This window comes from Mercenaria mercenaria, chromosome 3 (assembly GCF_021730395.1).
Source record: "Mercenaria mercenaria strain notata chromosome 3, MADL_Memer_1, whole genome shotgun sequence".
In the NCBI taxonomy this organism is placed as follows: Eukaryota; Metazoa; Mollusca; class Bivalvia; order Venerida; family Veneridae; genus Mercenaria; species Mercenaria mercenaria.
In genome coordinates this window covers 72,565,793-72,580,034 of record NC_069363.1, presented here as the reverse complement: position 1 = coordinate 72,580,034, position 14,242 = coordinate 72,565,793, and the positions used below count along the sequence as shown (strand labels likewise).

General features: G+C 37.4%; 1 protein-coding gene across 6 annotated transcripts in view; it reads left to right on the top strand.

The window, feature by feature from the left end:
* Positions 1 to 14,242, top strand: part of LOC123524421 (uncharacterized) — a 146,787-nt gene that overhangs the window by 110,901 nt on the left and 21,644 nt on the right. For 5 of the 6 annotated variants that reach the window (XM_045302613.2, XM_045302612.2, XM_045302610.2 and 2 more), the window contains exons 20-23: positions 4,254 to 4,425; positions 5,080 to 5,262; positions 6,067 to 6,129; positions 12,641 to 13,261. In XM_045302613.2, the coding sequence (XP_045158548.2) occupies positions 4,254 to 4,425; positions 5,080 to 5,262; positions 6,067 to 6,129; positions 12,641 to 13,261 (1,039 nt within the window). The remainder of the gene's footprint in view (positions 1 to 4,253; positions 4,426 to 5,079; positions 5,263 to 6,066; positions 6,130 to 12,640; positions 13,262 to 14,242) is intronic. The other variant, XM_045302617.2, reaches the window with a different exon arrangement.

Below are 14,242 nucleotides of genomic sequence, written 5' to 3'. Positions count from 1 at the left end.
TTCATGAAACTTGGGTCAAATGATCACCTCATCAAGACGATGTGCAGAACCCATGAGTCAGCCTTGTTGGTTCAAGGTCAAGGTCACAACTCAAGGTCAAAGGTTTGAGCCTGCCATTTTGTGTCCGCTCTATATCTCATAAACCCCTTGAAGGAATTTTATAAAACTTGGGTCAAATGATCACCTCATCAAGACGATGTGCAGAACCCATGAGTCAGCCATGCCGGCTCAAGGTCGAGGTCACAACTTAGGGTCAAAGGTTTTGAGCCTTCCATTTTGTGTCCGCACTGTATCTTCTAAACTCCTTGAAGGATTTTCATGAAACTTGGGTCACATGATCACCTCATCAAGACAATGTGCAGAACCCATGGGTCAGCCTTGTTGGGTCAAGGTCACAACTCAAGGTCAAAGGTTTGAGCCTTCCATTTTGTGTCCGCTCTATATCTCCTAAACCCTGTGAAGGAATTTTATCAAACTTGGGTCAAATGATCACCTCATCAAGACGATGTGCAGAACCCATGAGTCAGTCATGCCGGCTCAAGGTCAAGGTCACAACTTAGGGTCAAAGGTTTGGGCCTTCCATTTTGTGTCCGCTCTATATCTCCTAAACTCCTTGAAGGATTTTGATCAAACTTGGGTCAAACGATCACCTCATCAAGGCGATGTGCAGAACTTGAGTCAGCCATGTCGGCTCAAGGTCAAGGTCACAACTGAAGGTCAAAGGTTTGAGCCTTCCATTTCGTGTCCGCTAAAGTTGGGTAAAATGATTACCTCATCAAAAAGATTTGCAGAAATTGTGAGTAAACCATGCCAGCTCAAGGTCAAGGTCACAACTAAGGGTCGAAGGTTTGAGCCTTCCATTTTGTGTCCACTCTGTATCTCCTAAACCCCTTGAAGGATATTCATCAAACTTGGGTCAAATGATCACCTCATCAAGAACTCATGAGTCAGCCATGTCAACTCAAGGTCAAGGTCACAACTGAAGGTCAAAGGTTTCAGCTCTGTATCTCCTAAACCCCTTGAAGGATTTTCATGAAACTTGATCACCTCATCAAGACATTGTGCATAATTCATGAGTCAGCCATGTCAGTTCAAGGTCAATGTCACAGCTAAAATCAAAGGTTTACCCTTTCACTATCCATAGCAGTGGCGGGGGATTTAGCTGTCCTTCAGACTGCCTTGTTACTGAATGGATTTGATTCAAACTTAAAATACTTGTTTAACATCATCACCCACATCATATGACACAAGATGCATAACTCTGGCACAAATTTTTTATGAATTATTCCCCCTTTTTACTTAGAATTTCAGGTTAAAGTTTAGCCCGCCCGCTTAGCTCAGTAGGTAAGAGCGTTGGTCTACGGATCGCAGGGTCGTGAGTTCGATCCTCGGGCGGGGCGTATGTTCTCCGTGACTATTTGATAAACGACATTGTGTCTGAAATCATTAGTCCTCCACCTCTGATTCATGTGGGGAAGTTGGCAGTTACTTGCGGAGAACAGGTTTGTACTGGTACAGAATCCAGGAACACTGGTTAGGTTAACTGCCCGCCGTTACATGACTGAAATACTGTTGAAAAAGGCGTTAAACCCAAAACAAACAAAATCAGGTTAAAGTTTTGATGCACTTTCACTCTATCTCAGTTATTACTGAATGGATTTGATTCAAACTTAAAATCGTTGTTCAACATCATCATCCACACCATATGACACAAGGTGCATAACTCTGGCACCAATTTTTCATGAATTATTCCCCCTTTTTACTTAGAATTTCAGGTTAAAGTTTTGATGCACTTTCACTGTATCACTGTTATTACTGATTGGATTTGATTCAAACTTAAAATAGTTGTTCAACATCATCACCCACACCATTTGGCACAAGGTGCATAACTCTGGCACCAATTTTTCATGAATTATTCCCCTTTTTTACTAAGAATTTCAGGTTAAAGTTTTGATGCACTTTCACTTTATCTCTGTTATTACTGAATGGATTTGATTCAAACTTAAAATAGTTGTTCAACATCATCACCCATACCATTTAACACAAGGTGCGTAACTCTGGCACCAATATATCATGAATTATGCCCCCTTTTACTTAGAATTAAAAGTTAATTTTGATGCATTTTCACTATATCTCAGTTATTATGAAATGCATTTGATTCAAACTTGAAGTAGTTGTTCCACATCATCACCCATATCATATGATACAAGATGCATAACTCTTGCACCAATATTTAATTAATTATGCCCCCTTTTTGCTTAGGCTGTACTTGTATAGTGTTTTGATACACTTTATCTGTACTTCTCTTATTACTTAATATTTTTGACACAGACTCAGGCTGTTGTGCAATATCTTCACCCACCATTGGAGTTAATAAACACTCCAGTGACAGCTCCAGTTTTCTCAGATGTGCCCAGTTTCACTATCCAGCATCGAAATAGTCGAGCACGCTGTCTCCTGTGACAGCTCTTGTTCTGCATGTTATTTTCAGCAATTTTTTTTTTTTTTTGGCAGCCATACTAAGTCATTTGGTGCAATAATTTATATTTTAAGGAAAAAGATTTCCTGTAAACTATGATAATTGATAGTAATGCACCTGTCAATATTTTGCCCGCCCGGGGGAGCGGCGGGCATACACGGGACTTTAGACAGAAGACCATTCCCGACAGACAGGAATTTGACAAACATTTGATGTACCAACCAGGCTCTAGGGTGGGATTTTGACAAAAAAGGTTGTCCCTAGGGTGGGGATTTAGACAACAAAATTTTTGAAATGTCAAATTCCCCTGGGTCGGCCCGCCGCCCCCCTGGGCGGGCAAAATATTGACAGGTGCATAATACACTAAACTGGTTGATGAAATTCTGTCAAAATCAGTATGAATTGATATATTACAACAGTTGACAATTTAAATACGAATGATATTTTGAAATTTGGGAGGGTGGGGGGATGGGAGGGGACTATTTACTGCTATGGATTCAGCAGATAATCTGTTAACTAGTTAATCATTAAATATTTTATTATCGGTCTGTGATATCAGTAATCAGATAATCACATTTTGTCCTTTGAATAATTATTAAATTTAAACTTCATTGAATTTTTTCTTATAAACAATAGAAATCAGTATGTCCTCTCCTTCAGCAATCATCTTGAAACACCTTTTAGAATAAAAGCTAGTGACATTAGGTTAAATGCTTTTTTTTTTCAAATGTAGAGTGTTGTCTGCAGTAACAACAGTGGACATCTGAAATAAGACGGTCTGACTAGATTATAGTTGTACCAGTGTCCAGGTAAATCAGGGTTCGCACAGGTCTGGAAAAGTCATGGAAAACGAGATTTGTCTGGAAATGTCATGGAAAATTTAAAAATCGTCATGGAAAGTGATCTGGAATAAGTCTGTATGTGCATAAAACGATTACATCTGTTTTAATTTAATATCAGAAAAATCCAGATTTAAACGCGTAATCGAACAATCAGTAATTTACGTCAATATTGGGGTCGAATCTGGTTCGGTACGAAATGACCGTTAAGTTTACTATTGCACCGTTTCCGGTTTATTTTCGTTTTACTTTTAAGACGAAACTAAGCGTGAACTAGCTAAAAATAGTAAAATATGAGTCTGAAAAGAAGTTGCCGATACAACACTAACTGGGAAAGGAATGAACAGTACAAAGCATGGTTAAAGCCTTTCAAGTCGGATAACAGGAAAGCTTTATGCACTGTCTGTGACAAACTTATCGATCTGTCAAATATGGGCGAAACTGCAATAAAATCGCACATGAAAGGTGGAAAACACGTTGCAAGCATTGAACTCCGTGATAAAACGGCAAAAACATGTGACACATTAAAATCTTTTTTCAAACCTGTGGAAACAAAACGCGAGGAAAAAAACAACTGAAGTCTTATTTTGCAAATAGTTCGAAATAAAAGTCTTTGTATGCCAATAAAATGATTGTATCATTGCATTTATTTCGTGTTTCGTATGTTAGGATTGCGTCAAGGAAAACCAGGCAATGTCATGGAAAAGTCATGGAATTCTTGTATCCGAGATCTGTATGAACCCTGTAAATAGTCACGATCAGTAGAGAAATGGATGCAGCGCATTCCGTTGGGTTTAACCGTGTCGTCAGAACAGTGTGGAAGCTTGAATGGTTATTAAAATGACTGAATATTAACCTCCCTTCATACTACTGATTTTACAATATTGATATTTGATTATCACAGAAATCATTGATAATCTGCATATTTTCAACAGGTGTTCCTTGTAGATTATGGTTCTACATATGAGCTGCCAATATCGAGTATCTTACCAATACCAGACAGTTTGCTGGAGATCCCAGGTCAGGCTGTCATATGTCACCTTGCAGAAATAGAACCTGTTGATGGAGAATGGAATGAGGAATGCTATGATTTCTTTACAGAACACTGTAAGTTTATACTGCTCTAGTTTGTTACTGAAGGGTTTCTACAGACCTTGAAAAGTACTTGAATTCTAGTCTTGTCTATTCTAAAGCCTCGTGACACTCAAGTTGACAAAAAACATGTTATACCGTATATCGGTTTAATTCTGCGGGTTTTTATTTCTGCTAAATCTGCGGGTCGAGGCTGTCACGCAGAAATAAATTCCGCACATCTTAACTATCAGCAGAATTTTTTACGCAGAAATAAACTTTGATAATTCGCTTAATATAATGACCCGTTATCTTTATCTCACGAGATTTTGGTCTGCTGTCAAGTTATTCACACCGTATCGATTGTGGTTGATTGTTTTGAATGAATGGTTACCGTTTCAGGCGTGTAATCTTTACAAGTGTATATCACAAAACACTCTAGGTTTATGAAAAGTTAAACAAACTGATGTGTGTTGTAACTGAATGGACTGTGAACGAACTATATACTAGATTTTGCATTTGTATATATTTGTAAATAAATCGTAATATTTCCTAGATAAACTAGGCCCCATTTTAGGACAAAACTGCAGAATTTTTTGCCCGCAGAGTTAACCTGCTATACGGTAGAATATATATTTGTTACTTTTATGAACACTGAAATACAGAGCAATGCAATTTGCTGTCTTTCAGATATGAGTGAAGATACCAAATTGGTAGCATATATCAGCAGTTACAACAGAGGTATCCATGAAATGTTTCTTTCGTCAAGAAACCAGGGTGAACAATCAGTAAATCATTTACTTGTAGACCTAGGAATGGCTGCCCCAGTTGTTGGCTCACAGATTGAGATGTCTATTCTAGCAGATACAGCAGGTAGTTTTATTATAAAAATGGCAGTTGTGTTGTTTCACTTAGGGTAGCAGATTTAAATTTTATTGTGACAAGTATTGCATGATTTTTATCTCTGGGTTAGCTATTGTTATCGCTATCCATCCAGCATTCATTGTCCGCACTACCCTTTAAACAGCATCGCATAAACCACCAGGCCAATTTTTTTAAAACTTCACAGTGATGTTCCTTGGGTGGTCTTTAAAAATTGTTCAGAGAATTGAATTCCATACAGAACTGTGGTTGCCATGGCAACTGAATAGAGAAATCATCTTGTCCAAAACCACAGGTCCTACGGCTTTGTTAATTGGTATGTAGCATCATCTAGTGGTGCTGTACCACGTAACCAAGTGTTCAAATTATCCCCCTAAGGTCAAATATGGCCCCACCCTGGGGGTTACATAGTTTATATAGACTTGTATAGGGAAAATCTTTAAATTTAAAAGATCTTTTTAAAAATCTTCAGTGCTGTCTTTCAGACAGACAGCACTAATTGAAATAGATCATGGTAAAATGCTTATAAACTTATAATGCAATTAATATGATACGAGAACTGATGTGTCTGGATAATTTGTGTGGGCATGATTGAACAATGCACCATTTTCTGTGATAGGAAATGTTATAGTGTTTTCATTGTTTTCCTTCTGTCTTTGTTTAAAATATGGAAAACTGTAAAAAGTCTTTGGAAAATCTTAGAAATTTGTCAGCTCTAGTCTGTATGTACCAAGAATAACCGAAATAATGTTGAAATTATTACAGTGGTTTCATTGAAGTTATTTTTTATTTCAGAGACGTCTTTCCATGAGTTGTCTATGTCCAGGCAAGACTCATATGGAGACAGTTCTGAGTTAGGTATAGTATAGACTTATAATCCCTGCTGAAGGAATATTGTTTTGTCGTCGTCCAACCAGCTGTTTGTCCATTCTTGTGTGTGTCATACGTCTGAAATAGAAAATGCTTATACTTCAAAAAGTGTTTCAGCTAGAATCACCAAACCTCAAATAATTATTGATAAGCACATGACATGCTCACATTTAGTATTATCCCCCTTGATCCAGTAAAAGCAATGTTTTGGTGCTCTCATAATGGGGGGAGAGGGGTGTGGGGGGTTGGGGGCATTTTTTAGCTCACCAATTCAAAGAATAGGCTTGTTCACACTCTTGCCACATTTTTGGTCCAATCTTAATGAAAATTGGTCAGAATATTTGTCTCCATGAAATTTTGAACAGTTTAAAATTGGGTCAGGTTGGATAAAAATCTAGGTCACAAGGCTAAATCAAAGAAAAAACACTAGAGGCCACATTTTTGCTCAGAATGTTTAGTTTATCTCCTTGAAAATGTGATGGGGGTGGGGGGGGGGGGGGGGGGCTCTTAGAGTTGCCCTTGTTAGTCCATCATAAAAAATTAGTCATATATTTTTCACTATTAAATCTGGGTCTGATTCAAAATTGGATTATACAAGGTATTGATCTTGGTCACTATCATAAAACACTTGTTATTACACTAAATGCCACATTTCCAACATCATAAATCGTTGTCAGAATGTAAGGGGCCTCCTTGGCTAAGTGGTTAAGGTTGCAGACTTCAAATCACTTGCCCTTCATTGATGAGAGTTTGAGCCTCACTCAGGGTGTTGAATTCTTCATGTGAGGTAACCATCCAGCTGGCTTACGGATGGTCTGTGGTTCTACCCAGGTGCCCGCTTGTAATGAAATAGTGCATGGAGGGGCACCTGGTGTCTTCCTCCACCATCAAAGCTGGAATGTCGCCATATGACTTATAATTGTGTTGGTGCAACGTTAAACACAAACAGAATGTAACTTTGTCTCGAGCATCTCCAAATTACTGAAGAAATTGTGCTTAAACTTTACACAATGACGGGACATTGAGAGGAAGTGCCTTGTACAAGAACCGCAAGTCTTACAGTAAAGAACAGTTAAGATACTTCCATGTCTATAAAACTATAACTATTACATACATATTGAGCACAGTTGTTTACTTTCCTTCCCTTAAGTGATATGCAAATAATTCTTTTTAGCTCATCTGATTTTTGGAAAAAAAATGATGAGTTATTGTCATCACTTGAGCGGTTGTCGGCATCGGCGTCTGCGTCGGCGTTGCCTGGTTAAGTTTTATGTTTAGGTCAGCTTTTCTCCTAAACTATCAAAGCCATTGCTTTGAAACTTGGAATACTTGTTCACCATCATAAGCTGACCCTGTATATCAAGAAACATAACTCCATCTTGCTTTTTGCAAGATTTATGGCCCCTTTTGTACTTAGAAAATATCAGATTTCTTGGTTAAGTTTTATGTTTAGGTCAACTTTTCTCCTAAACTATCAAAGCTTTTGCTTTGAAACTTGGAATACTTGTTCACCATCATAAGCAGACCCTGTACATCAAGAAACATAACTCCGTCTTGCTTTTTGCAAGAATTATTGCCCCTTTTGGACTTAGAAAATCAGTTTTCTTGGTTAAGTTTTATGTTTAGGTCAGCTTTTATCCTAAACTATCAAAGCTATTCCTTTAAAACTTGCAACACTTGTTCACCATCATAAGCTGACCCTGTACAGCAAGAAACATAACTCCATCCTGCTTTTTGCAAGATTTATGGCCCCTTTTGGACTTAGAAAATATCAGATTTCTTGGTTAAGTTTTATGTTTAGGTCAACTTTTTCTCTTAAACTATCAAAGCTATTGCTTTAAAACTTGCAACTCTTGTTCACCATCATAAGCTGACCCTGTACAGCAAGCAACATAACTCCATCTTGCTTTTAGCAATAATTATTGCCCCTTTTGGACTTAGAAAAATCATTTTCTTGGATGAATATTATGTTTAAGTCAACTTTTCTCATAAACTATCAAAGCTATTGATTTAAAACTTGCAACAGTTTTTCACCATCATAAGTGGACACTGTACATCAAGAAACATAACTCTATCCTGCTTTTTGCAAGAGTGATGGCCCTTTTTATACGCCCGTTTGAAAAACGGGATGTATTATGGGAACGCCCCTGGCGGGCGGTTGGGCGGGCGGGCGGGCGGCGTCCACAGACCTTGTCCGGAGCATATCTTCTACATGCATGGAGGGATTTTGATAAAACTTGGCACAGTTGTTCACCATCATGAGACGGAGTGTCATGCGCAAGAACCAGGTCCCTAGGTCTAAGGTCAAGGTCACACTTAGAGGTCAAAGGTCAAATTCAAGGATGACTTTGTCCGGAGCATATCTTCTTCATGTATGGAGGGATTTTGATGAAAGTTGGCACAATTGTTCATCATCATGAGACGGAGTGTCATGCGCAAAAACCAGGTCCCTAGGTCTAAGGTCAAGGTCACACTTAGAGGTCAAAGGATACAAGAATGAAAAATTCAAGAATGACTTTGTCCGGAGCATATCTTCTTCGTGCATGGAATGATTTTGATGTAGCTTGGCACAGTTGTTCACCATAATGAGAGGGAGTGTCATGCGCAAGAACCAGGTTCCTAGGTCTAAGGTCAAGGTCACACTTAGAGGTCAAAGGATACAAGAATGAAAACTTTGTCCGGAGCCTATCTTCTTCATGCATGAAAGGACTTTGATGTAGCTTGGCAAAATTGTTCACCATCATGAGACTGAGTGTCATGCGCAAGAACCAGGTCCCTAGGGGTAAGGTCAAGGTCACACTTAGAGGTCAAAGGATACAAGAATGAAAACTTTGTCCGGAGCATTTCTTTTTCATGCATTGAGGGATTTTGATACAACTTGGCACAAATGTTCACCATCATGAGACGGAGTGTCATGCGCAAGAACCAGGTCCCTCGGTCTAAGGTCAAGGTCACACTTAAAGGTCAAAAGTTAGATACAAGAATGACTTTGTCCGGAGCATTTCTTCTTCATGCATGGAGGGATTTTGATGTAACTTGGCACAATTGTACACCATCATGGGACGGAGTGTCATGCACTGGTCCCTTCTTTTGAATTACTTCCCTTTGCTGTTACTATAAATAGCTTATATTGTAACTTTTTCATTACAAGTCGTAGGGAAAAATCGAGACCACTTTTCTGTAGTACAACATGCATGTTACATCCAATTCTGAGGTGTATTTTGAGCTATCTCTACCTGGTAAGGATTTTTGTGTGGACTTGTAATTTTTTTTTTTCGATTTTTTTTTTTTTTTTTTTTTTTTTTTCTCTTTAAAGATTAACTTCCCTTAGTTGTTACTATAAATAACTTACATTGTAACTTTTTTATAATTGACCGTAGGGAAAAACCAAGACCACTTTTCTGTGGTACAACATTGATGTTACTTTCAAATTTTGGGTGTATTTTAAGGTATCTCTACCTGGTAAGGATTTTTTTGTGGACTTAGAAAAATAAAAGAATTACAATAATTTCTAAAAAAAACAACATTGTAAACAACTAGAAAATTAAAATTCCATTTGCAAATACAGGTGCTAGTGTAAACAAATTTGCTGTGACGGGCGTATATTGTGACATTCTGCACCCTTGTTAGACTTAGAAAATCATGGGTAGGACAATATTTCTATTATACAAAAAAAAATCAGATGAGCATCAGCACCTGCAAGGCGATGCTCTTGTTTTAGCTCACCTGTCACATAGTGACAAGGCGAGCTTCTGTGATCACCCGTCGTCAGTCCGTCCGTGCGTCCGTCAACAATTTCTTGTCTGCACGATAGTGGTTTCATTTATGATTTTATTTTAACCAAACTTGCACACAACTTGTATCACCATAAGATCTCGGTTCCTTTCTTGAACTGGCCAGATCCCATTATGGGTTTCACAGTTATGCCCCCTGAAAGGGCCAAAATCAGCTATTTTGACCTTGTCTGCACAATAGCAGCTTCATTTATGATTTGAATTTAATCAAACTTGCACAAAACTTGTGTCACTATAAGGTCTCGGTTCCTTTCTTGAACTGGCCAGCTCCTTAGATGGGGTCTAGAATTATGGCCCCTGAAAGGGCCAAAATTAGCTATTTTGACCTTGTTTGCACAATAGCAGCTTCATTTATGATTTGATTTTAACCAAACTTGCACACAACTTGTATCACCACAAGATCTTGGTTCTTTTTTTGAACTGGGCAGATTCCATCATGGGTTCCAGAGTTATGGCCCCTTAAATGTCCAAAATTGGCTATTTTGGCTTTTGCAGCCATATAGAGACTTCATTTATGGTTTTATTTGACACAAACTTCCAAAATATCTTCAACAACAATAAATCTTGGATTCCATGACAAATCAGATCCAATCGTAGTTTCCGGAGTTATTTTATATCTGATTACCTCCCCTGATTGTAGTCAAAATGAATTTATATCAGTAAGTACTTACAGGACTTATTTGAAATTTCATTATTGTCATTAGTTGGACCGAGCCAATCAGGGTAGATAACTATGGACTGATTTTTATGTCAAATTACCTCCCTTTATTTCAAATTAAAAATGGGTATATCTCCGTAACTAATGAAGATACTGATCTGAAATTTCATTTATGTCAACAGATTTATTTGGCAGATCCTTCTTTTGTTCACTTCAATTTTTTTTTATTACTTCCCTTTTACGTTACTATAAATAGCTTATTTTTAGTAACTTTTTTATTTTTGGCCGTAGGGAAAAACCGAGACCACTTTTCTATGGTACAACATGGATCGTACCTCCAATTTTTAGGTGTTTTTTGACATATCTGTACCTTGTAAGAATTTTTTATTCTTTTTGGTTAAATTTCTTCCCTTTGTTGTTCCTGTCCTTTGGACTTAGATATTTTTTCTGAGGACCTTCTTGTCCTCAAGTGCAATGATAACAGGTGAGCGATATAGGGCCATCATGGCCCTCTTGTTTTCTCATATTATATCTCATCTGGGCCACCTTTGACATGAAACAGTTACTTTGTTGGGATATGGGGATAGCTATGTCAAACATGGTTGAGGATTTCATTAAACTATCTCATTAATCCAGAGAAAACTTAAAGGTGTTTAAAAAGTTTATTTGGTAACCAAAACTAGCTATTTAAGACAAAAGCAAGAATGTAATGTAACAGTTGTAGTTGTAGTTAATGAAGTTTGTAATGTGAATGCAGTTTGAAGCCTGGTGTGAGTTTTGTGAATTTTGCATATGAACAGATTTGCGTGGGTGCATATTGCATTCAGTTTGTTTGCTTTTAAGTATAAAAAAAATATTGATTTTTTGGGACTTGGCATCTTCTTGCATGCTTTGTTATGCCCACTGTGTTGAAGGACACTGAGGAGTATAGTGTTTGAACTGTCATTAGTACATCACACTTGATTTTTTTTATTCAACAGAAACATTATGTGGTAAATTTTCCATGTAGGCCGATAGTGAAAATCCCCTTTTCATAGTGAAAATCTCCTTTTCGGAAACTGCTGGACAAATTTTAGAGTAATGATGTCTCCCACCACACAGATGATTAGGCAGTTGTGGGAGGCATGCACTTTTCTCAAAAGCAGCTCTAGTTTCAGATGAATATTCCTTTGGGCGACTCTCTACAAAGGTATTTGCTGATTTATATCAGTTTCCCTATATGTATAAAGCATAAACTTTTAAAGTTAAAGATATTCTCATCAGAAACTACTGGCTGGAATTTTAATAGTTTCATACGAATGTTCTTTTGGTGACTGTACGTAATTGTTCATATCTATCTTATTCATCCAAAAAGAATAATTTCACAGAAGTAAATGTTCTTGGATGACCTTGTACATAGATTGTTTGTCTGATTTGTCAACAGCAAAAATTTGCCACCAAAGCTAAAAATAGAAATTCTCTAACATCAACAATGTTTGTTTGATTTCAAAAAGATTTCTCTGCAATGTATACAAAAATATCATATTTTTCTGATTTGTCAAAAACTATGGCTGGCAGATCTAAAAATAGTAAAATCATCTAACACCAGCTGCTAAACAGTCAGATTTTGAAATTATTTTACAGAAATTTTCCATGGGAACCTTTACTGAAACTATTGAAGCCGTCTTGATTTGTCAAAAAAGAAAGAAAAAAGCTGCCATGGGAGGGTCTAGTTTTCTCTGTATGGTTCTTTGGAAAGCTGTGCAAATATTTTCCTTAGTCTGCTAGCGAGTTCCCAAAATAATTTGGCAGAAATGTCTCTAAGACTACACAGTACACTTCCAGAATTATTACCCGTTTGAGCTTAGAAACACGAGGAAACGATGCAAATTCATCATTATCATCTTGTTTTAAGTTAGCCTCTTTTTCAGACTTTATAGTGTGATTTTTAAGAAAGCATTTTATTGGGGCCTGTGTAATACAGTGTTGACATCATTCTTGTTTAAGATGAAAATCTCTTGTGTTGCGCTATATATGCAAGTAATTACACATTGATATCCTTAATTAGGAGAGACGTCATATGAACCAGAGTCATCCTATCTTGCCGAGACATCTGTTTTGACCGAGGGCGATACATCTTGCTTAACTGAAAGTGACACTTCCAGATTTCCAGAGGGTGATACCTCATGTTTGACAGCGGAAGATACCTCCTATTTAACTGAGGGTGATTCTTCATGTTTGACAGGGGTAGATACGTCATGTGTAACTGAAGGAGATACTTCACAGTTAACTGAGGGAGATACTTCACAGTTCACCGAGGGAGATACTTCACAGTTCACCGAGGGAGATACCTCACAATTCACTGAGGGAGATACTTCACAGTTCACCGAGGTAGATACCTCACAGTTCACTGAAGGAGATACTTCACAGTTCACCGAGGGAGATACTTCACATTTCACCGAGGGAGATACCTCACAATTCACTGAGGGAGATACTTCACAGTTCACCGAGGTAGATACCTCACAGTTCACTGAGGGAGATACTTCACACTTCACTGAGAGAGAAACAACTGATGATATATCGATCAATACCTTAGATGGAACACACTGGGTTTGTGAAGATTGCTCAGGGGTGAATGAAGTAGATGAACCCATGGTAGAATGTCAGCATTGTCACAGTGTGAAGAAAGGTGGGTATAGCAGATCTCTTGTATTGTATAATTAGGCATATATGTTTGGATATACTTGCATATTACAAATTAAGAAATAATGCCATTTCATTCTGCAAGGCTTATTTGAAATTTAATTAAATAGTGCAGTTTTAGATAGATATTTTAGATTTTGAAATAAGTTCCTTTGAAACGCAGCTGTTGATTTGTCTGTGTGGAACATTGCTTGCACATGAAAGCAGTCATAAATGCAAGAGATGCAAGACATTCTGATTTCAGTGACTTGCATTTGTTCTTTAAAAGAAATCTTAGTGGAAGAGGAGGGTATTACTGAACCCTTGAACACTGTGCCCTTGTCTTTTGGCTTTTGGAAATGAGCATGATTCTTAAAATTATGAAGATATAGGGTAGTTTCTAGAACTGTGAAGTACAAAGGGTGATATTGACTGGATTTGTGAAAATGTTTCCTCTGCAGATTCAAATGTTTAGCTTTGTAATGTTTCTGCATAGAAATTTGATGTGGTTTTGGATCCATCCAGATACTATGGAGCAATCTTGATGTGTTCAAGCCATTTTGAATTGTAAACAGTAAAATTTTTTAGCTCACCAGAGCACAGTAATGTAGTGTTCAAACAGTTCTGCTTGGTTGCACATATTGGCTGCCAGAGCTAAAAATAGAAAAATCTTAAAACGACATCTCCTAAACTACTTGTCTGATTTTTGAGAGAATTATAAAAGGTTATTAAAGTTATCCAAGTTTCCTTGTGATCTTCTGTCAATGTAGAACAGAAAACTTAAAATTTTAATGCCCAGTTTTAGCTACCTACATGTTACTGCAAAGTTTCAAATAAATTTTTCACTACTAAATGTGTTAAAGATTGTAGACCAATCTTTTCATAAGTGTTAAATATGCAAGGATTTGCTTGTCTGTCATGTTTGTGTAATCAAAATTATTAATACTATGAACAGAAGTTATATTTGTGTGTCTATAATTTACTCATG